Raw genomic sequence first — 22,767 nt, 5'->3', positions numbered from 1 at the left:
TAGGAGAGTCAAATGTTCCTCCATAGTCTCTGTATGGAGTAGTAGATCATCCACATATTGCAGCAGGCATTCTGGGTGTGAAAATACACTCAGTACTTCTGCTAATGCCTGATGGAAGTATGTGGGGCTACTGTGAAATCCTTGGGGCAATACGCAAAACATGTATTGCGTATCTTGCACGGTGAATGCAAATTTGTAATGGCAGCTTTCTGTTAATGGTATCGAAAAGAAACCATTGGCTACATCAATGGTAGAGAATACCTTACTTTTGCCGTTTATTCTTGCCAATATGTCTGGTGTCTCTGCTACCACCTGTGCTGACATGGGGGTATATTTATTCAAAACCCTGAGATCAATTGTGAGTCTCCAGGTGTTAGTCTCCTTCTTCTTGACAGACCATAAGGGATTATTGCACTTGGAATTTCCCTTTATGACCACCCCCCTTGCTTCTAAGTCAGTCACAGCTTCTATCACTGGTTCCATAGCTTCAGGGGGGAAACGATATTGGCGTTGAGGTGGTGGATCTGATCCTTGTATGTCCACCTGAACATCAATCATCTTTCCACAATCATTCTTCCCTTGAGCCCACAGCTCTGGGAATTTGTATACAATAGGTTCAAGGTCTGTGTTATGCGAGACCTCTGGCCATTTGTGTACAACCATGTTAACTGTTCTAGCAATTTCATGTATGTGTGGTCCTAAGTGACTTTATCACACAGACCTTTGAGTTTCGTGGTCCCTTCCATAGTAAACAGTTTGCTAGATCTAAGATCCAGCCATTCTGTGTCATTACATCAGTTCCGATAATGTTATCAGAACCTGAATAATACCACATAGGAATTTTTAAGGTGAAATCATTGTTGATTTCCACAGTGACTTCCTCAATTCTTTGGGCTTTTACCCCCCCTTGTTGGTGATCAAATCCAGTCACCACACACTGAGGGCTGTCTGGTAGTAAGTCATGTTCTACATTAGTGATTGAAATTTCTGCCCCAGTATCAAGCAGAATTTTTAGTAATTCATTTCTTATTTTGGCCATTATGTGGGGTCTCCCTGAGGAATCCAATATGATATTGCATATTGGTGCCAGATCCTTAGGGGTCCCTAACCTTCAATCTAATTGCACCAGATTCCCAGTAGGGATATCTGCTGTGCGAACTGCTACTTGTCCTGTTTGGCCAGTATGTGTACTTACAAGCGACATACATTTTTGCATCTGATTCAGGTGCTGCAGTTTTGACTGGGTATGTGTTTGCTTATCTAACTCTCTAATGTGAGGCTTGTTTTTAAAGCCATTGTTATTGCCCAGGTGTTCAGAGTCCCTTATATACTCTTTGCGAACACCTTGTGGACAGTTACGTCTTACATGGCCAAAGTTTAGGCATGCATAACATTGCACATTCACCCATTTCTCCTGTGGAGGAGCTGTAGGGGTCATATGTGTCTGTCTGCGCACATTGCCATATGTTGTGTAACGGTTATCTTGTGATCTGCCATTTACCACAACATATTCCCTCATCTTCAGTGACTTCCTATTTTTCATCAAATCTTGTCTATACTCTTCTATAACCATTGCTGCATCTGCAAGCGTTGGTTCTTTAGCCGCACTTAAGCGAATTGCTGTGTCAATGTAAGGAAACTTTTTCACAAACATGCGTATCATGCCTTGTGGAACGTCTGCACCTTGATCTTTGGTGACTTTTCTATACATTGCTTCAAACCTACCACATAGAGACAATGGCTCATCGTGAATGGTTGGTTTAAAGTTAGATAGGATCTCTGGGGTAACTTCCCAATGGCCAGTTGCCAATTTCATGAGGAAAGAAAGTCTCTCTTCCTCATCATGAAATTGACCATTTTTGGGAGCAGTTTTTCCAGTTGCTGCATACCTCTGATTGAGGTGAGTGGGTAACCACAATTTAAACAAGTCCATGCGATGTTCTGGGGCGACACTAAATTTGTCACAATGTCCCTCAAAAATATCGCAGGAGGTAAAAGGGTCTATAATGGGATCATATTTTGGAATTTCCTTACGGATTTTCAACAGAAATTGAGTCTTCTCCATACTATAATTTCGATGGGGAACATGCAATCCTGTGCCATTACCGTGACTTGTTTGTGGTGTAGGAGCGGTATGTACAGTTTCCCAACCACTGCCTAGGCCAAAAACTTGATCATCCGCAAATTGCGCACGACCATTAGAGACATTCCCCATGGGTGTTGGGGAATAACTTAATGTGCGTGCTACAGGGTCAGCCACTGAGGCTATTGGATTTCGCTGATCTATCACAGGAGTAAGTATGGGCATATGTATATTATGTCCTATACTCCCTGTTTCACTGCTTCTCTTATCTGTTATACATACCTGCTTTCTAGCCATGGATGTATTCTGTGTTGTGGAGAAGGGTGATAACTCATTGATAATTTTTTGCATATTGGTTATCATTTGTGCTCTATTGATTAAATCACTTTGTAATTCAGCAATTAGAACTTCATTAGATGCTACCTTATCCCTGAATACATTGATTTCTGTATACAGTTCTGCCAATTCCTTATCAACATCTGTGTAATATTTTTCTTTCTCTAATATTTGGTAATTGAGCATACAAATCTGTCTTCCCCTATCTATATTGGCCATGTCTTTGCCTTCCAATTGTGCTTCAAGTATGGAAACATTTTTAACCTTTTCAATGCAGCAATGGCAATGAGAATTTGCATCAGTGCCCTTTTTGTTTTTAAGTATCATCCCAGCGTGTTCAGATGTCCAAATCCTATCTTCATAAGCATGTACCAATTTAGCTAACATTTGGAGACGTTTCGTTTTTTTGTTGAACACGGTTCTCCTATTAATACACAGCGCATCATGTGTATAAGCCTGTTCTAAAAGTGTTGCCCATAATGTTTCAGCAGATGTGTAGTTATTAGGAATCACTGGGTTAAACATACTATTTGCTGACAACTTCTCAATGGTAATAAAACTCATACTCGCCAGTCCAGATACAGAAGTCATTTTTGTTCTGTGTTGAGTGTTACTTCTCACTGTAGTAATACAGGTCCCCTTAAGCCTCCGAGACTTAAAAATGCTGCTTCCAGAAAGATCCTTATCAGTTCAGGAACGTCTTTCCCCTCTCAGCAGGACCCTTCCAAATGACTGTTGCAACCTTGAAAAGTGAATCCACGTTTCTCACAAACGCTCACAGTGCGACGAACTGTTCCTTCTTAAAGAAAGAAATAAAACAACGAGTATCCAAGAAACTTTAAATTTTAAACTAGATTCGCTGTAATTAATTGTATTTCTTCTAGGCCTCAAGTAAAACAATGTTATCTGTCCAAACCTTTTTCCAGAGAAAGCGTACGCTAAGAACACATAAGTATCACCTCCTTTGTGTACCTAAGCTATTCGTCCCCGCTCCTCTACCGAATTAGATTAACAATATAACAATTTTCACTACTATATCCTAGTATATTGCAATTAAAACAGCCAGGTCTAAGCTCGCCAATGTTAAAGAACCTGTGGTAGCGCCTCACATGTGCACGCTATCCTTTAATTATATTCTTAGATACACTCGCACTTTTATGCACTTTTCCTTGCACAGTGGTGCCTTACTCAGTCTTTTGACCACACTAAATAACACAAGTTTTACAGAACTATTTATCCAATATTCACTGTATCTCAGCAGTACTTTACAGTATATATTCATTATAAATCATCAATACTCACAACATATGTATGTATTTAAATCAAAGTATTTTACTGTTAACACAGAAAAGCTTGTATTCACAATTCACACATATATCATAACGTTGTTCAACATAACATAGTATATAAATATAACATTAACCCGAGGTTCACCACCGTTATTCCTTACACTATCCTAGCTTTGCATATGTATCCTTAATAAGAATCAGTATTTATAATATTGATTTAACTATCACAGATATCAGACAATAGCTACTCAATTATATGTATATAAATAGTTAAATCCACATTACAAATACACATATAGCTCTATGGATATATACATATATTAATGATACTTATCAAGTCCTTGTATCCTCGGTCCGATTCTTATCTGCAGTGTAGGGAATGTTCCTGTAGTATAGAATCCTTTCTTGTAGCTTAGTGTAATATATATATATATATATATATATATATATATATATATATATAGTATAGTAGATCCTATAGATCTTTTCTGCAGTGTAGTGTATCCCTATTTGTATAATGTTCCTAGTATATTTTCTGCAGTGTAGTGTATCCCTAGTGATAGAATCCTTTCTTGTAGCTTAGTGTAATATATATATAGTAGTGTGTTGTAATCCTATAGATGTTTTCTGCAGTGTAGTGTATCCCTAGTGTAGTCTATCCCTAGTGTAATGTATCCCTAGTGTATTTCCTGCAGTGTAGTGTAGAGCTCTTTGTCAAGGGGCAGCAGGCATCCAGAGAGAGACAGAGGGTCCCGGGTCTGGACTTTTATAGTCCAAACTTGGAAACTCCCAGCCTCCCAAGTAACAGCATGTGTGTGGTGATTCACCACACACACATGGAGATTCTTGGGTCCAGGGGTGATGATGTCATCACCCCTGTCGGTTCTCCCCACTATGTATGTGTCCAGCAGTAAAAAGCAAGTGACCCTCCCAGTGTCCCAACACCCTCCTTTGTCTCAGGCTTCAAAGCTGTTATCTGAAACTGACCAGAGTTGTGTGGGGGGTTTTACAAACACATGCAAAATAGCTAATCTTGCCATGTGGCTGGGAGGATGGGAGATACTTTTGAACAATGCATGAAATGGCTTGAGAATCATATCATAGTAGAAGGTTCTTCAACAGCCTGCATTATACTCCATATGCTTTGCCACTTACTTGAAAGTAAAACATTTGCAAGAAGAGGGATATATTTTTCTTGCCTAGTCGCTATGTTGGAGGTGATAAATAAAGCCCAGTGTTCCAGAAGTAAACCCTAGTCAAGCCTGCTCCAAGGGTATAAAATATTAATTGTAGATTCACTCCCTAAATAACACTGCAGTGCCTCCACTTGGATCTGTCTCTCTAGGCTCATGGCAGGTAATGGATGAAGAATTTACCCATCATGGATCAACCCAGAAAAGTCCTGCATGTCTCAAAAGGGACAGAGAAGCCCAAAATATGTAGCTAGGGGTCAAGCCAATGGGGCATGCAATGGTAAAGGGTAAGGTGAAGGAATGATAGAGTTGAACTATAATAGTTAACATAATAAATTACTTAATATTATTAATGCATCATGTTGCCTATATTATTTTCAGACTGTTCCTGCAATTTCTACCCTGCCATGGTTTGCGATAATGATGCCTTTGCTATGTCTCTTGGTTGTACGAGGAATGAAAGACCTGCGTGACGATATTGTATGTACCATGCTTTTGACATTTTACGTTAAACAATCCATGAGGTAATTCTGCCTTAATAAAAAGGCTTGTGGCCTTGGGGATTAGTTGACCACATGAAGCTCTTCTATGGATTAGGAGTACAAGACCTAAGATTACTTTTGGCCATATATTCTGTGATTCTGCCACTCAGTCTGGATCACCTTCCAATTTGACTATAAATGTGGTACCATTTCTACCATACATTTCGACCTGTAATAGCAGCCATCTTCTGACAATATTATGACCCGAATGTTTACAAGTGGATTGTTATACACTTCTGGATAGTATGCTGATATTGTAGCAGGTAGACAGCACCTTGAAATTTAACCAGAAAAATTGAAAATGTAGAATGGCATTGTGTTTCGATATAAGGCAAAAATATAGGTGCATTTTTACAACATAAAATTATCTGTGCCTCATTTTCAAGGTTGTAAATGCCCCCCCTCTCTCTTTCTTTCTATCTCTCTCTCTCTCGTTCTCTAATTGGACTGACTAATCCCCTCATCTAATATGATATAACCACTGAATTTTATGTTTGACAGTTTTGGTTTAATATTTAGATGGTATAACTAGTATAATCTTTTGCAGGCACAACACAGGAGTGACAAAGCCATAAACAACAGGCCATGTGAAATTCTTAAGGAGAAAAGGTTGGCATTTTTTGTTTGTTAGTTTGTTTTTCATGACGCTTGCACAGATAATTTTTTCCAAAACTCCTACACGTTTATTACAAATACTTATGTCAAGGTAGCCTCTGTCGGCTCCTTGATCTAATAACTTATCAAATAATCAAACTGTCAAACATTATCTCATCTATTCTGTCAGGAAACTGCTCCTGACTGTCACGAGCCGCGGCGGTACTCACAGCCGCCGCGGCTCACTTCCAGTCGGCCCCAGCGTCCCGGCCGTCACCATGACGACCGGGACGTCACTTCCCCTTCCGACCCGGCCGTCGCCAAGGCAACGGCCGGACGCCTGTCAGGTAGCGCTGCGTCCCGGCGGTGTTGGAAGCCGGGCGCATGTGCTAAAAAGGACACAGCCTGTGGCCTAATTAAAGGAGACTGATAGTTACAGGCATTAGCCTGCATCTGTGTTAATCTATCAGGGACCAGCCCTGATTGGTCTGGAGCCATATGGCTCATTAGTCTGCAGGGGTGCATGTAAGTTCATATTGGGCCAGCTGTGTATTTAAGGCAATGAGGTCTGCTGCCTCATTGCCGGTTATAGCTTCTGTGCTCCAGTCTGCTGACCTGCTTGTTCCTGTTCCTGTATTCTGATACCGCTACTGATTTCCTGTGTATGACCTTTGGCTTTGAATTGGACTTCGCTTGTGTATCCTGTGACCCCGATCTCTGGCCTGTTTACCGTTTCTGCTATCTGCCTGTGACCCCTGACCTCAGCTTGTTTAACGATACTGTTGTCTGCTGCCGGCCCTTGACCTCTGCGTGGACCTCACTCCGCTTGCCTGGGTTCTCCCCAGCCGGTACACACTTCACGACCCTCTGTCAGTCTGCGGCCCAGTCTGTCCCCACCATCAGGGGCTCCAGTGAACACCTGATTGGCAGAGTAGATTCCGGGTTGTGTTGTGCCGGCTGGAGGGGTTCCTAACATTATAACCGGCCCACTCACAGAGACGAGGTTGGAATGGATGCAGGTGGATCCACACCGTCTCCGGCACAAGCCCTAGCAGCCCATGTTGAGTCCTTGTATCAGATGATCCAGGGATTGGCTGAGTGTCTGTCTGTTCAAGAAGAAGTGTCACAACCCACTCCAAGTTCTGTCTGTGAACCTAAGATGAACTTGCCGGATCGCTTCTCTGGAAATAGGTCCCTGTTTCGGAATTTCAGGGAGAGCTGCAAGCTCTATTTCCGGTTGAGACCCCGCTCCTCCGGGTCAGAGCATCAAAGAGTCGGGATTATCATTTCCCTCCTACAAGGTGACCCCCAGTCCTGGGCCTTTTCTTTTCCGCAGACCAGTCCTGCCATGCAGTCCGTAGACGCTTTCTTTGAGGCATTGGGTCTACTATATGATGACCCAGATTGAGTGGCCTCCGCGGAAGCTTATTTACGGGCCTTGAAACAAGGCCGGCGGTCGACAGAAGAATTCTGAATTCCGTAGATGGTCACCTGATAGTGGATGGAATGATCCCGCCTTATGTAGTCAGTTCCGTCTCGGCTTATCGGAACAGATCAAAGACTCTTTGGTGCAATACCCATCTCCTACATCTCTGGAGGATCTGATGCACCTCTCCATTAAAATCGACAGGAGGTTTTAAGAGCGGAAAACCGAAAAGGAGACATCATCATCTCCATCCGCCTTCGTTCCTGTTTCCACGGATGGTGAGGAACCGATGCAATTAGGGGCATATCGCCTTTCCCCTGAGGAAAGAGTCAGGAGACAATCACAAGGCCTATGTCTCTATTGTGGCACAAAAGGCCACTTCTCCCGTTCCTGCCCAAATAAGTTGGGAAAAGAGCATGCCTAGGGAACGAGGGGAGAGTTCACCTAGGTCTGCAGATTGTTTCCCCGAAAAATGCTGTTTTGATTCCTGCACAGCTCACCTTCAGTGCCCGTTCTGTGAAACTAACGGCCTTCATCGACAGTGGAGTTGCTGGCAACTTCTTTGACATCGAGTTTGCCTGTTCTGCTGCGATTCCACAGATTAAACTCCAATCTGCCATTACGATATGTGGTTTAGACGGTAGTCCGTTGCCAGGCGGCAAGATTACTTGGGAGACCCCACAGCTACAGTTGAACATTGGCGCTCTCCATTCGGAATCCATAGTCTTCCATCTTATCGAATGTCTATCAGTTCCTTTAATTCTGGGCCACCCCTGGCTATTCCGTCATAACCCCGTCATGGATTGGGTAAAAGGAGAAATTGTCCAGTGGAGCCCTCACTGTACACAGTCTTGCTTGACACTACCTCTGCGTATGGGTCAGTCTACTCCAGAGCAGCTCCCTTCACAGTATCATGACTACCGGGATGTTTTCTCTAAAAATGCTGCTGACACTCTACCACCGCACCGGGACTTCAACTGTGCAATTGAGCTCATTCCGGGCTCTAAATTACCTAAGGAACGCTTGTACTCTCTCTCCGGTCCTGAGACCAAATCCATGCAAGAGTATATTGATGAAAACTTGGAGAAAGGCTTCATCAAGCTATCCCCAGTAGGAGCAGAGTGCAGGTTTATTTTCTGACTTCAAGGGCATTTTTGAAAGTAAAGCAATCACCCCACAGGCTCTGAAGGCAAGAATAATGGTGACTATAAAAGACGGAAAATATCTAAATCATTGCACCAGATACCATCCCATAAAACTGCTAAATTGTGATACTGTTATTTGTGGGGGGCAATGCTGGCATCAAGACTTAAAACATTCTTACCACAATTGATAAAGTTTATGGAATTTCCCTCTTTTCGTATGGTTTTAGAGGAAAGTTTTACCAGACATGCTTGCACTGCACACTATTCCTTCCACCTGAGTGAAAGTTAATTGCACTAAATTCTCGTCTTTTCAAATAATTGCACTAGACTAAGATGCCTGCTGTCATCTTTGGTATTTTCTCTTATTATCAAACAACTTACTCCCTGAATTAGAACTTCTGCAGATATTGAAGAAATATCAGTCTGAAAGGTGTTTCAGATGACATGCTCCTTACCCTATCTCCACCTATATCCTCTTCAATTTATTTAGCTTTTTGAAATCCTGCGGTTTAATTCCATGCTACAAAATCAATTTCACCAATTCACCAAAACAGAAGTTCTGCCCATTCACATTCCGCATCATTGAATGAAACTGCTCCTACCCTCACTTGAGGATTAAGGTTTTTTTAGTGATAGTATAAACCACATACATATACACATTTAGATTTCTTTGTCTTATAGGAAGAGTACTTCCCACCTTTCACTTACAGCTGTATACTGTACTTTGCACAATGTAATACTTACTAGACTATCCCTCTATACAAGTATGTGCTCCCAGGGGCTTTGCGCTGTCTTAATTTCTATTCTGTCAAATTTGCAGAATTCTATCACCAACAATTATTTGTAAAACACCTTCTGGGAATCTGAGTTTAATCAAATACTAACAAATGTAGCATGGGAAAAGATATGTGAAAATGCTTGAAAAAAATCTATTTGGTATTATAAGTTCTCCAGACTTCAAACAGAAATAACCTAGTAAAGAAGGTACAAAAGTTTTCCTGAATTGTTCACCCCTTGGTTGGAGAAGAAGCAAGCAGAGGGAGACATATCTAATGTTTCTGTCAGTTTTAAAAAATTTTGTAAGCACTTACTCAAACATGTCTTATATATTCTACTATTCTTCACCTCTAGTTTCTCTTGGGAGAAGTGGAAAGACATTCAGGTTGGAGACATTATTCGGCTACAAAAGGACAATTTTGTGCCAGTAAGTGATATACTTTTATAGTAAAACATATTGCTTGCTTCTATCATTTAGTCAACCTAAAGGTGTCTACACAAAATGAATCACTTAGAAATACCCAAGAAAGAAATTAGCCCATGTAATTCTAAATAAAACAAAATGTTAGTGTGTCCAAAACCAGTTTGTTACTAGAGTACAAGGAGTGGAAGGAGGAGGGCTTTATTATAGCTAAATGAATCTATCCTTGAAAGCAAACCAAAAGATGAGAGCACCAAATAAATACTATTACAGTAAAGTGTTACTGTTTTACTAATGACCTAAAACATGTGTCCCCCAGCTCCTTCCTGCTTTATTGTCAGATGTGTTTGTTATTGATTGTAACACTTGTTTCAAATAACTATTGATATCATATTACATAAAGTGTCTTTTTCTTTGATTAAATGTATTTTTTAACCCAAACTAAGATTAAGGGTAATGTGTAATTTTGAAGGTTAGAGTATAAGGTTGAGAACAAAAAAGACAAAAGATGGTGACTGACATGGGGCACTCCGGGAAAAATGGTTTGGAAAATAATTGTTAAATAAAATAAATGAACTTTTATTAGTATTTATTAAAAATTATAAATCATCCTAATAACAAGAAGCAACACAAATTTAGCTTGAGCAGCTTTTTCAAGGCTTTTTTTTTTGTCTTGAAAAAGCTGCTCAAGCGAATCGCGTGTTGGCGTTCGCACTGTGTGTCTAAAATCTAATAATATGTAGACAGTGCTCTGACTCTTTTCCCACTCATTTTAAGATAGAATATTACGATTCTCTGCTAAGTTAGTAGTGGGGGATTTTGAATATATCAGCGATCAGCGCTCTTATATAGGAGGATCCGAGGGTATACAATATGCAAGAATAATTACCAACATCTGATTTACATATGAGCCTCCTTGTTAACCTTTCTTCTACTATTAAGGCAGTGGATAGACAATTCTTAAATCATAAATTTAGCATTATATAGATAACACTCTGACTTCTTTTCCTTTCAAGATATAATACCACAATACTTTGCTATTTTATTAGTTGGGGGTTCTGAATATATCAGTGATTAGTGCTCTTATATAGGAAGATCTGAGGGTACACAATAAATGTGAATGATAACCTACATCCGATTTAGATTAGAGCTCTCCTGTCTAACCTACCTTCTGTTATAAAGGCAATGGATAGATAATTCTCAATATCTATCTCACATTATGTAGACAGCGCTTTATCTCTAGTTTCCCTCACTTCTAAATAAGAATATCTACTTACATTAGCATAATAGTGGGGATATTTGAATATACTTATGGTCAGTGCTTTTATACAGCAGGATTATAAGAAATGCTATATGTTCTGAATGATCATTTATATCTAATTCAGAATAGTGTTCTTTTGCCAATTTATTATTTGTTACAGGAACAATAAATAGGTTGTATGCCCTCTTTTGGTCTATTTATTCAGACATAGTCTTTTCAAATCTTTAAAACTTTGACCACAGAGTGTTTTTGCAGTTGATCTGCAATTTTTATATTCACTGTCCTTGTCCTGTTTTTATATTTCGCTTAGCTTCTTGTTGTTAGAATGATTTATCATTTCTAATAAATACTAATAAAGTTCATTTATTTTATTTTTTTATTTAACAATTATTTTCCAAACCATTTTTCCCAGAGTGCCCCGTGTCAGTCACCTTCTTTTTTTTTTTTGTTCTCAACTGTATTTCAGGTGCTAGGGTGCACCACCTTGAGAATTATCTATATTTGGATACTCTGATTTATGAGTTATATACCTAAAAACTCATTATAGGATCAATGGTTTTGAAACCATATGCAGTTATACCCTCTCTTTTTAGAGAAAGAAAACAGTCATATGAAATAAAGAGTGTCTATGAGAAGCAATTGGTTACACCCAATACCCCATTGTGCTGTACACTATCAGCAACAAATCTGTATACACCTCAAGGCTAAACACACTACAAATGTTTAGAAAGGTACATACATGACATAACTAAATAGGAGAAGAGATGATAGATGTTTATCAGAGAATGTTTCCAATGTCTTCAAAGATATTTCAAGCATCTCTAATTCTCATTTTGCCAATTAAAAAAATAAATAGAGGGGGAATAAAGCCCTGTAGTAGATACAGCAAAGTTGCTAAGAAGCACCAAAGGGTGCAAATCTAATATTAAAACAATGGATACATAGTCACAATAACGCACAGAGAGCTCACCTTTTCTTTAAATGCTCCAATGTCTTTCTGTTTGGGCAAGCTGTTAATATAGCACAATAGTTTGTTTGTAATTTAATATATAACTTACATTTAATTAATGTGTTAAGACACTAATCCTGTCCATGTGCATCAGTGCATGTGCATTTTTAATCCAAGGCAAATAGGTGCAGATGCCTGTAAATGCAACAAAAATTGAAAATCATTTCATCATACGTGCTTAAGGTTGTTTCATTGTTGTTGTCATTTGGCCTTATAGCTGAACAACCAGATTTATAGGCAATTTTGGCATACATGCAGAGGTTTAGATTACACAAGTAGTTTTGTGATCATGTTGAACCATGAAGCACACTGGCATTCACTCTGTTATGTAAGTTGGGTTGTCAAAGTCATATAATTGGATGAAAGAAAGTATATTGATTAATATTGTTTTACCGTGCGATTGCAAACAGTACGCCATGTGTTACGTGTCATGGAGCAATCGCACGATAAAGCAAGCACGCATACACTCGCACTTTCACATTCGTTTATATATATATTTCAATATTTATAATGGTTCTATTCCACAGTCGTTTATGAGCAGATTTTACATGGTTTATATTTATATATTATAAGGTTATATGTACACTTTAGTGATATTTTAAATTCAGGTCATTGGAAGCATGTCATATTTTGTATCATTCTAATCCCCTATTTATCCGCAGTTGTCCGGTTCATTTGCCGAAAGGATCGCACAATGCGTACACTAGTTATTGATGATAGGGTATAAATGATTGGAATGATATCGTCTGTGTAATGCAAATAGACCAGTTTGAACCATTTCTTGGCGGGACAACTAAGCATGCATAATCTGGAGAGCAGACCCCCATGCTTGGAGTGGGTTGTTTGAACTGACCTATGGACTGCTTTACACTGGACCTTCCTGGAGCCTGAACCTATGGAAACTTGCCAAGTCACCTTTATTGTCTTCACTGTATCACTAAATGTATATATATATATATATATATATATACAGCTCCCTGGAACCAGCTAAACAGTGACACTGATCACAGTCTTCTGGACTGAAGGACTGTCTAGCTGGATCCAGCAGAGAGCGCAGCACATGTAGATATGTATCAGGTATGGGCTGTACTGTACTTATTTTTTGAACTGCTAAACTTTTGCTTTTGCTAAATAAATTGTTTGTGCTTTGGAACCACACAAATCGCATAGACAATGCTTATTGAAAAACTATGAAAATACTTTAATAGGGTCTACAACAGTGGTCCCCAAACGTTTACAGTTCGCGGCACCCTTAAAGTCTCCATAATTTTTTCAAGGCACCCCTCCAAAATAATTACAGAGCAGTCTCATTTTATAAGTAGTTGGGTCAAAATAATGTAATAAGTTTTTAGATCAGGACAGAAATACTTAGTAAGTTGTTTGCAAAAAAAATACACATAAATCCAAGGGAAAAGAATATTTTTATATATTTTTTTCAATTATATTTCTGTCAGAGAATAATTTACAGCTAATATTAAGAGGAATAAAATCAAACAAAATAAAACAACAACATGTACAAAAATCATCACACTATACCCCTTCTCCTTTACACTGTACCCCTTCTCCTATACACTGTGCCCCTTCACCTTAACACTCTGCCCCTTCATCCTCACACTGTGCCCCTTCATCCTCACACTGTACCCCTTCGTCTTCACACTGTGTACCCCTTCATTCTCCCACTATGTGCCTCTTCACCATCACACTCTATGCACCTGCATCCTGTGCCTCTTCATCCTGACACTCTTTACTCATCATTTTCACACTGTGCCCCATCATCCTCACCTGGTGCCCCATCATTCGCACACTCTGTGCCCCTTGATCCTCACACTTTGTGCCCCATCATCCACATACTCTGTGCCCCTTCATCCACACACTGTGCCCCTTCATCCACACACTGTGTACCCCTTCATCCACACACTTTGTGCCCCTTCATCCTCACTCTATGCCCCCTCATTCTCACTCTGCGCCCCTTCACCATCACACTCTATGCCCCTTCATCCTCTTACTATGTGCCTTTTCCTCCTCTTACTCTGTGCCTTTTCATCCTCTTACTCTGTGCCCCTTCATCCTCACACTCTGTGCCCCTTCATCCTCACACTCTGTGCCGCTTCATCTTCACACTGTGCCGCTTCATCTTCACACTGTGCCCCTTCATCTTCACACTGTACCCCTTCATCCACACACTGTGTGCCCCTTCATCCACACACTGTGTGCCCCTTCATCCACATACTGTGTGCCCCTTCATCCACATACTGTGTGCCCCTTCATCCACATACTGTGTGCCCCTTTATCCTCACTCTGTGTCCCCTCATTCTCACTCTGTGACCCTTCATACTTTTACTTTGTGCCTTTTCATCCTCTTACTCTGTGCCCTTTCATCCTTACACTCTGTGCCCTTTCATCCTCACACCCTGCGCTCCTTCACCATCACACTCTATGCCCCTTCATCCTGTGCCCCTTCATCCTCACACTGTGTACCCCTTCATCATCACACTCTATGCCCCTTCATCCTGTACCCCTTCATCCTCACACTGTGTACCCCATTATCCTCATACTGTGCCCCATCATCCTTACTCTGTACCCCTTCACCATCACACTCTGTGCCTCTTCATCCTCACACTGTGTGCCCCTTCACCATCACACTGTGCCTCTTCATCCACACACTCTGTGCCTTTTCATCCTCACTCTGCCCCCTCCTTCATTCTTTTGCTTCTCAATTGCTGCTTCTTATCACCATTTCCCTTCCGTTTCTTTACTTATCATTCTTGGCCTTTTTCTTCTATTTCTTTCTCTTCTGTCTTCTTACCAATCCGGCGACGCCTGGGACCCAGCATCCTCTTCTCTCCTGCAGCTCCTCAATGAATATGTCGGACGTGATGATGTTACACCCGACATTGAGTTAGAAGCGAGGAGGGAGATGGAGGCTGGGTTCCGGGCTCCGCCGGATTGGTAAGTTTTTTGTTTTTGTTATTTTCCTGGCCACAGCACCCCTGTGACAGTGCCTCTGCACACATTTTGGGAACCTCTGGTCTACAATGTTTTCCAGGCAGTCTGACCAAAATCCCATCCATCCCAATCTTTAATCAGATAGGTCGTTTGAGCCATATTGGGCTAGTTTGGGATAAAGTAGGTTAGCAATATATATGATATATCATTGTAGCTTTTAAAAAGTTACTGTGGTGTCTGTTTATTAAGCAGTTTTAAGCCAAAACTGATGTGTAAACCCATTCTCGCAAATTATCTATTTGACAAGCTATAGAAAAGTGCAGCTTTCATCCATATTACCTGAATAGTCATCATCATCTTTAGATGCCCTTAACTCTATACCTGCATGTATTTCTGCCACAGGTTAGCATTTTTCCAGTATCAATAATAATATGATTGTCTCAGTCTCTCATGTATGAGATGTTTACTTAAAAGACTTCAGACAGAAAAAGGTGTCAAACTCAAAATGCAGTGCATCTTGAAATTAATAGTACAAACAGGTGCGGACCAAGAAGATGAGTGTGCATTAAGCTAATGGTGAAAGATATACCTAGAGGCATAAGTGAATACATCTGAACACTATCATCCAATAACTTTGGACAACTTTGTATAAAATACTATGGGGTGTATTGATCAATAGGAAAAAAAACTAGAATTATGGAAAATGGGATTTTTTTTGCCAGATTTAGGGTTTTTGCCTGTTTATCAAAGCCTGCCGGCCGGTGAAGGCTATCACCGGGTACAGTCAGCATTAACCTTCACTTGGACATTCTGGGCCAGGCAAAATTATTGGATGATTGTGTTCAGATGTATTCAGATTTTTTTTATTTCAGACAGCTTAGGTAAATTTGTATTTTTTGCAAGGAAAATGTATTTTGCTGCTAACTGTTAAATGGAATATTTTACTAGACAGACCTGCTTTTGCTGTACACTTCAGAACCAAACAGCCTGTGTTATGTAGAGACGGCAGATATAGATGGGTAAGTATTTGTTTAAGATCATATTTCCTCAAATTAGCTACTCTTTATTTCTACTAATATATACATTTTGCAGCACATGGCAGTTAGTTGGTAGCTATACTGACAAAGTGTCTGAGACATTATGAAGTTAGGCTCACTGAGGCGTCACTGAGGACCATTTAAAATGAGAAGACAACACGCAGCAATGTGATAAAGGGTCTTTGTTTTTTTGTGGTATCATTGCTAACGCGTTTGTGCATACATATCAGACATTAATAGCTTTGCTTGTGTGCATAAATGCCGACAGACTTTGGGCGTGCCCGGTTAGATATAAACCCAGAGATGTATTTGTCAGTACAAAACAGAATCATTTTGTGACCCTGATATTTAAATAAGTAAAAGGAGAGTTGACTTCCTGGGGGCTCTCCCTCTCTATGATCTGCAATCTCTATTTGTTCTACGAAACAAGGGTTTGCCAACACTGACATGAAATAATGACGTTAAAAAAAATAAAAAAATTTTTATATCAGAGTTCTAAGCACAGAGTCATGTGAAAAGCAGAACCAACTGAAAAGATCCCTCATGCTTATCCTGTCAGATTTTCTGGAAGACTGAGGATGCATTCGGAATAGAACAGAAATAACATGCAGCCAAGAGCACGTGCAAATTTAACTTCTGCGAATGTTAAATCACACAAATTGCTTCCACAGGGAAATGTGGTAACATACTAGCAACATTAGTAGAACTTTCTGCAACGAGTGCTAACAATGTATGAGAGAAAACTGTAAAGGTATGTTAACTTATGGATCTAGGAAGCAAACTGGTAACTGAGTTCAAAGGAACAACGGGTAAGGAAAGTATTTAAATTATGTCACCTGGATAGATTCAAGGTATTGTGTCAGAATCTTCAACCCCACCTCCAGCCGAGCATAGTGAATGGTATAACACTTGTTTGCTATCCTGCTGCAAGGTCCCCATTTACCTTTACTTATTCCTTAGAATGCCTGATCTAAAAAGCACACAATAGCCTAGCTCTATAGGGAGGGCAGATGTTGCTAGAGGGCAATCCCTAGAACAAAAGATTCAAGGAGGGCTTCAGGAGGGCTTACCTTCTTGCAACAGCTCGCGGGTAGAATATCTAGTACCCGGTGGTTGCTTTGAGGAACTGCAGTCTGTCTCAATTAGTCTTCAGTAGTGTGTAATGAACATATAGGAGGACGACCAATATTCTGCATGCATTATAATTGGCAATGGGACACCATTCCTCATGGCCTTGGTAGTTCCTAGAGTAGCATCTACCCTCTCCTGGAGAAAACTTTTAAATTGGGAAGTATTGGGATAAGCAGCTTTACAGGGCTTTCAACATGTAATGAGTAATTGGGGAAACTTGTGTGCCCCATCATCCTCACACTGTGCCCCATCATCCTCACACTGTGCCCTTCACCATCACACTCTGTTCCCTTTCATCCACACACTCTGTTCCCCTTCATCCACACACTCTGTGCCCCTTCATCCACACACTGTGCCCCTTCATCCTCACACTCTGTGCCCCTTCATCTTCACACTCTGTGCCCCTTTATCCACACACTCTGTGCCCCTTCATCCCCACACTCTATTCCTCTTCATCCACACACTCTCTGCCCCTTCATCCACACACTCTGTGCCCCTTCATCCACACACTCTATTCCTCTTCATCCACACACTATGTGCCTCTTCATCCACACTCTCTGTGCTTCTTCATCCTCACTCTGCCCCTCCTGCATTCTTTTGCCCCTCCATTGCTGTTTCCTATCACAATTTCCTCTCCATTTCTTTACTTATCATGCTTGGCCTTCTTTCTTCTATTTCTTCTGTCTTCTATTCTGTCTTATTACCAATCCGGGGTGCACTGGACCCAGCATCCTCCTCTCTCCTGCAGATCCTCACTGAATATGTTGGACGTGATGACGTTCTGACAGACATTCAGTAAGAAGTGAGGAGGGAGGAGGATGCTGGGTCCCGGGCGCTGCTAGATTGGTAAGTTTTCTTGGTTTGATTTTTTACTGGCAATGGTACCCCTGTTACAGCGCCGCAGCATCCCTGGGAGCCGCGGAGCACACTTTGGGAACCGCTGGCCTAGAAGATCCATTGTATACTACTGTAAATTAAATTTACGGTGCTGCAGACTTTTTGTGGTGCCTTATAAATAAGCCATAATAATAATAAAGGTTTATAGACAAGGAGAGGTTGTTTAGGGACTTTGTGGATGACAGTAAAATGTTAATTTCCATATATTTGAGTACTTGGATACTATTGGCATAGTCATCCTTTCGTCAAGTTAGAAATTAGTATGCCATATAATCTGAGGGTGGAGATTTTCAATCCCCCTTAAAACATTTTAGCCAAATAATCGAGAGCTGAACTGACCTTACTAGAAATGAGGGTGCCTGGTGTGGTCTTTCTTCCATAGTAACCTAGTAACATAGATGATGAGGTTAAAAAAGACCCCAGTCCATCAATTTCAACCTTTTTTGGATCTCCTGCGATCCCTCTCTTATATTTGAAATTGATCCAGATAAAGAAACTGCCAACCTGTTTAAATCTGGGGGGAAAATAATCAGGTGTATGATTAACCTATCATACCAAAAGGGTGATAATAATTTTAATTTTCATATGTAGGTTGAAACACAGTCATTAACTGAAACAAAGCCAGCTGTGCAGGAGGCTTAAAACTTAGTGAGGAACAGCCAAACTCGGCCATAAAGGTGAGGATGAACAAAACAGTTTCATGTCACAGGTCATACACTATGGCAAGACTGAGCAGAAGACACAAAGTAGTTATTCTGTATCTGCAGAGTCTCACTCAGGCAAAGATATCAAATCAGACTCCCTGTTTCATTGTGCTTCTTCAAAAGAGCTTGAACAGCACAGCTTGAAATCCCAATGTTGAGGATAATAGACGCAGTGGTCAGCCACGGAAGCTTAGTGCATCAGATGAAGATACATTATGCTTACGTCTCTTCGAAATCAGAAGATGTCCAGCAGTGCCATCAGCTCAGAACTGGAAAAAAAACAGTGGGACCCAGGTACACCTGTCTACTGGAGTCTGGCCAGAAGTGCAGTCAAAAAGCCATACCTTGGACGTGGAAACAAGGCCAAGCGAAAACATAGGAACTTAGGTGCAGGAAAATGGCAACAGGTTCTCTGGACTGATGGATCAAAATTTGCAGTAGTTGGCTGTAACAGAAGGCAGCTTGTCTGCCGAAGGGCTGGAGAGCGGTACAATAATGAGTGTCTGCAGGCAACAGTGAAACATGGTGGAGGTTCCTTGCAAGTTTGGGGCTGCATTTCAGCAAATGGAGTTTGGGTTTTTGTCAGGATTAATGGTGTCTTCAATGCTGAGAAATACAGGCAGATACTTTTCCATTATGCAATACTATCAGGCATCTGAATTGGCTCCAAATTTATTCTGCGGTGGGACAACGACCCCAAACATACAGCCAATGTCATTAAGAACTATTTTCAGGTTAAACAAGAACAAGGAGTCCTGGAAGTGATGGCCCCCACAGAGCCCTGATCTCAACATCATTGAGTCTGTCTGGGATTACATGGAGAGACAGAAGGATTTGAGCAAGCTTATCTGTGGTTAGTTTTCAGAGATGTTTGGAACAACCTTCCTACCGAGTTCCTTCAAAAATTGTGTGCAAGTCCACTAGAAGAATTGATGCTGTTTTAAAGGCAAAGGGGGTCACACCAAGTATTGATTTGATTTAGATGGAAAGATACTTACTTTGCAGCATTTACTGCATATACAATATAAATATATATATATATATATATATATATATATATATATTAGAGACGCTCAAGCTCCCCGAGAACCGATCCTTCCCGAACTTAGCAGATCCGGATACTTTCGCGCTCCCATATGTTTTAATTTTACTTCTTTGGCAAAATTGGAATCGAATAGGACAACATTTTGTAAATTGGGAAACGTGTTGGACCTAGCGTCTATATAAATCAACCCTGCCTTGGATACCCATTGAGATCTCTGAAGATTAGATATCTGATTAAATGATTGTCCAAATATAAGTACTGCCCAACTTAAGGACCTGAGCAGGGACAGATTTATAGTTGGGGTAGGACATACCCTAGATCAACTTTAAATGTCAGTGTAATGATACAGCTATCAAGTATTTGTGTGCTAGATGAAAAAACAACCAGTATTATACTTATGTGCAAAATAATAAACTGATTTGCACCCCTTGCATTGTAACATGGTTTGTCCCAGAGAACATTTACTCCTTTTTTGCCTTAATGACTCAGGCCCATTAACCTGCCACTCATGTTGGGCCTTGTTAAGCATTAGGTAGAAAGGGAATGGCTGTATCAGCAATCTGGAACTGGATCTTCCTAAGTGGCTTGTCAAAAAGAATCGGTGGACACTGGCTTTATAATTGAAATTAAAGCATGATCGATGTCTGGTGCTACTAAGACTGGAATATCTGGGTGCGATTCCTGAGAACTAGGTTTCCTATAAGGGTGGTACAGAAAGCCCATTTGACAAAATCCATTACCTCAGAATCCTGTCAAAAAGCCCAGTTTGTGTGGAATAATTTTGTAGGAGGAATCCTATCCTGTGGGTTGCTAATTTTACCCCTGCCAGTGGATTCCTGGGATCTGGGACTATTTCTGACTCCCAGTCCACCAACTGACTGGGGGAATTTTAACATCCTCCTCCTGAGAGGAGTAGTATTTCTCTCTTGGCTGGGGTCCAACAAAGAGAAAAGGGCACCGGAGGACTCAGACTGATTACTTTCTGGCTACCACAGCTGGATATATGTATTCGGCCCCCCGAGGACAAATTCCAGACTTCCCACACCTTTACTTATTGGAACCTGCTGTGGGTGTCATTAATATATGCTGACTTTTGACCTGAATAGGACTGAGGTGATATGGTATATCTTGCTGTAACAGGCTCTGAGTCAGAAGAAAGTAAGGACTCCCGGGGACCTTGCTGGTATCTTCCTGTTTTTTCAATAAGGGAGACTTAAGGTAGAGGAAACTCTCTTATGGTAATGTGCACTATACAGCTTTAAATTTCTTCATAAAAGCAGGTAGAGGCGAGAAAATGCAACTACTGATGCAGTGTCCTCCATCTTTCCCGCTGACAGAAAATCTGACAGACTAAGCACGAGGGAACTCTGTAACACTTCAAAAATGACTTTTTTATAATCTGGGAATTTACCACTGTAATATTTTTTATATATATATGCCATTATAGTTCTTTGGTTATATGTCTGTTTAATATTGGAAGCGCCATTAGTTATTCCACTTTCTTAGAATAGATAAGTAACACACCTAGGCATTGTCAGCATGAGTTATAATGCATAGGGATTCAGACAAGCTTCAAGAATGTGCATGTTGTTTGGACACACATAATATATATATATATATATATATATATATATATATATATATATATATATATTATATTAAGCAGATATTAACGGGAGAGAGAGAGAGAGAGAAAGACCAGAAAAAGGAGGACAAAATTGGTAAACTTATTATGAGAAAGGGAGAAAAGTATGATAGTTGCTTGAAATGGAGTAACAATGATAGAGCATAGCAATTACTTTATCTTTTTATTTATTTTCTTCTTTCTGTCTTAGAGAAACAAATTTAAAGTTTAAGCAAGCCTTAATGGTTACGCACAGCGGACTCAGCACAACTGAGGCATTGGCAGCATTTGACGGTGAGCATATTTGTCTGTCTGTAACAGCATTTTGTTGCATGAATCATTTCTCCAAAAATCTTACTTTTGTTACAATATTATTTAACAATGCAATTATCCATTAATTAACTTTAGTTTTGTGACCCACACTAAAGTATTAATTAATTAAAGAAAGTAAAAGAAAGTAAAAGAATGTAGGAGCTGTCATATTACTGGAGTTTGTAAAGCTACATATGTTTGTTTATTTGCACAATACTTCCAGCCAAAGACTTTGAAAATATTGGTTAAAGTCACCTCCAACTTAACAGTAAAATCAAGCCTAATTGAACAATACAAAAAGCATTGATGAAAGAAATTTTATTACATTCCGTATGATATGATATGATCTAACAGGTAGGGCCTTTTACTGGTTTAAACAGGTGGCACAACCTTCTAGCCATACCACACAAAAACACTTCACAGAAAAAGTAGGCTTTCAACTTTACAGATGTATATTAAAATGTTGCTGCAAACTGGCCAATCACACAGTTACTAAAACATATATCTTCCTCCCTGATGTTGGGCTAAAGTTTTAGCAACCCTTTCTTGAACCTCCCAGTTTGCACATTTGGTTCCACTTTCACAGGAATAATTATTGATAATGTAATCCTCACTAATCTTGTTTGGATATCAAGTTATAAATATAGAGACCAATACAGCTATTACTGTTTGGCAAGTGTGCATATGCAATTGTATTTGACTAATCAGAAGGTGTACTCATGTAGGGAGTGCACAGTTTCTGACTGTCCCCAATTTCTAGGGGCACTCACATATTCTAAAGATTTGTCCTTGGATATGTCCTTATTTATCAATGCTGACAAACTGTTCCATGTATCTCATATTTATTAACTCTATTAATAAAGGATAATACAACTCTTATTCTTTATATTTAATTCATGGTTCACTATCTCTTCTTAAACTCTGGTGACTTTATACCCTAAATCTACATTACCACTTAATAGCTAAATTACCTTACTCCTTCCCCTCCCTGGAGT

The 22,767-nt window shown here is 40.1% G+C and overlaps 1 protein-coding gene across 1 annotated transcript in view; it reads left to right on the top strand.

Moving 5' to 3' along the window:
- Positions 1 to 22,767, top strand: part of ATP8B3 (ATPase phospholipid transporting 8B3) — a 301,811-nt gene that overhangs the window by 11,807 nt on the left and 267,237 nt on the right. Inside the window, exons 4-8 of the mRNA XM_075201547.1 lie at positions 5,283 to 5,381; positions 5,991 to 6,052; positions 9,740 to 9,812; positions 15,971 to 16,041; positions 21,672 to 21,754. Of these exons, the coding sequence (XP_075057648.1) occupies positions 5,283 to 5,381; positions 5,991 to 6,052; positions 9,740 to 9,812; positions 15,971 to 16,041; positions 21,672 to 21,754 (388 nt within the window). The remainder of the gene's footprint in view (positions 1 to 5,282; positions 5,382 to 5,990; positions 6,053 to 9,739; positions 9,813 to 15,970; positions 16,042 to 21,671; positions 21,755 to 22,767) is intronic.

This window comes from Mixophyes fleayi, chromosome 1 (genome assembly GCF_038048845.1).
Source record: "Mixophyes fleayi isolate aMixFle1 chromosome 1, aMixFle1.hap1, whole genome shotgun sequence".
Classification (NCBI taxonomy): domain Eukaryota; kingdom Metazoa; phylum Chordata; class Amphibia; order Anura; family Limnodynastidae; genus Mixophyes; species Mixophyes fleayi.
The sequence above is the reverse complement of the archived record's forward strand: the minus strand, read 5'-3'. Positions and strand labels throughout refer to the sequence as shown.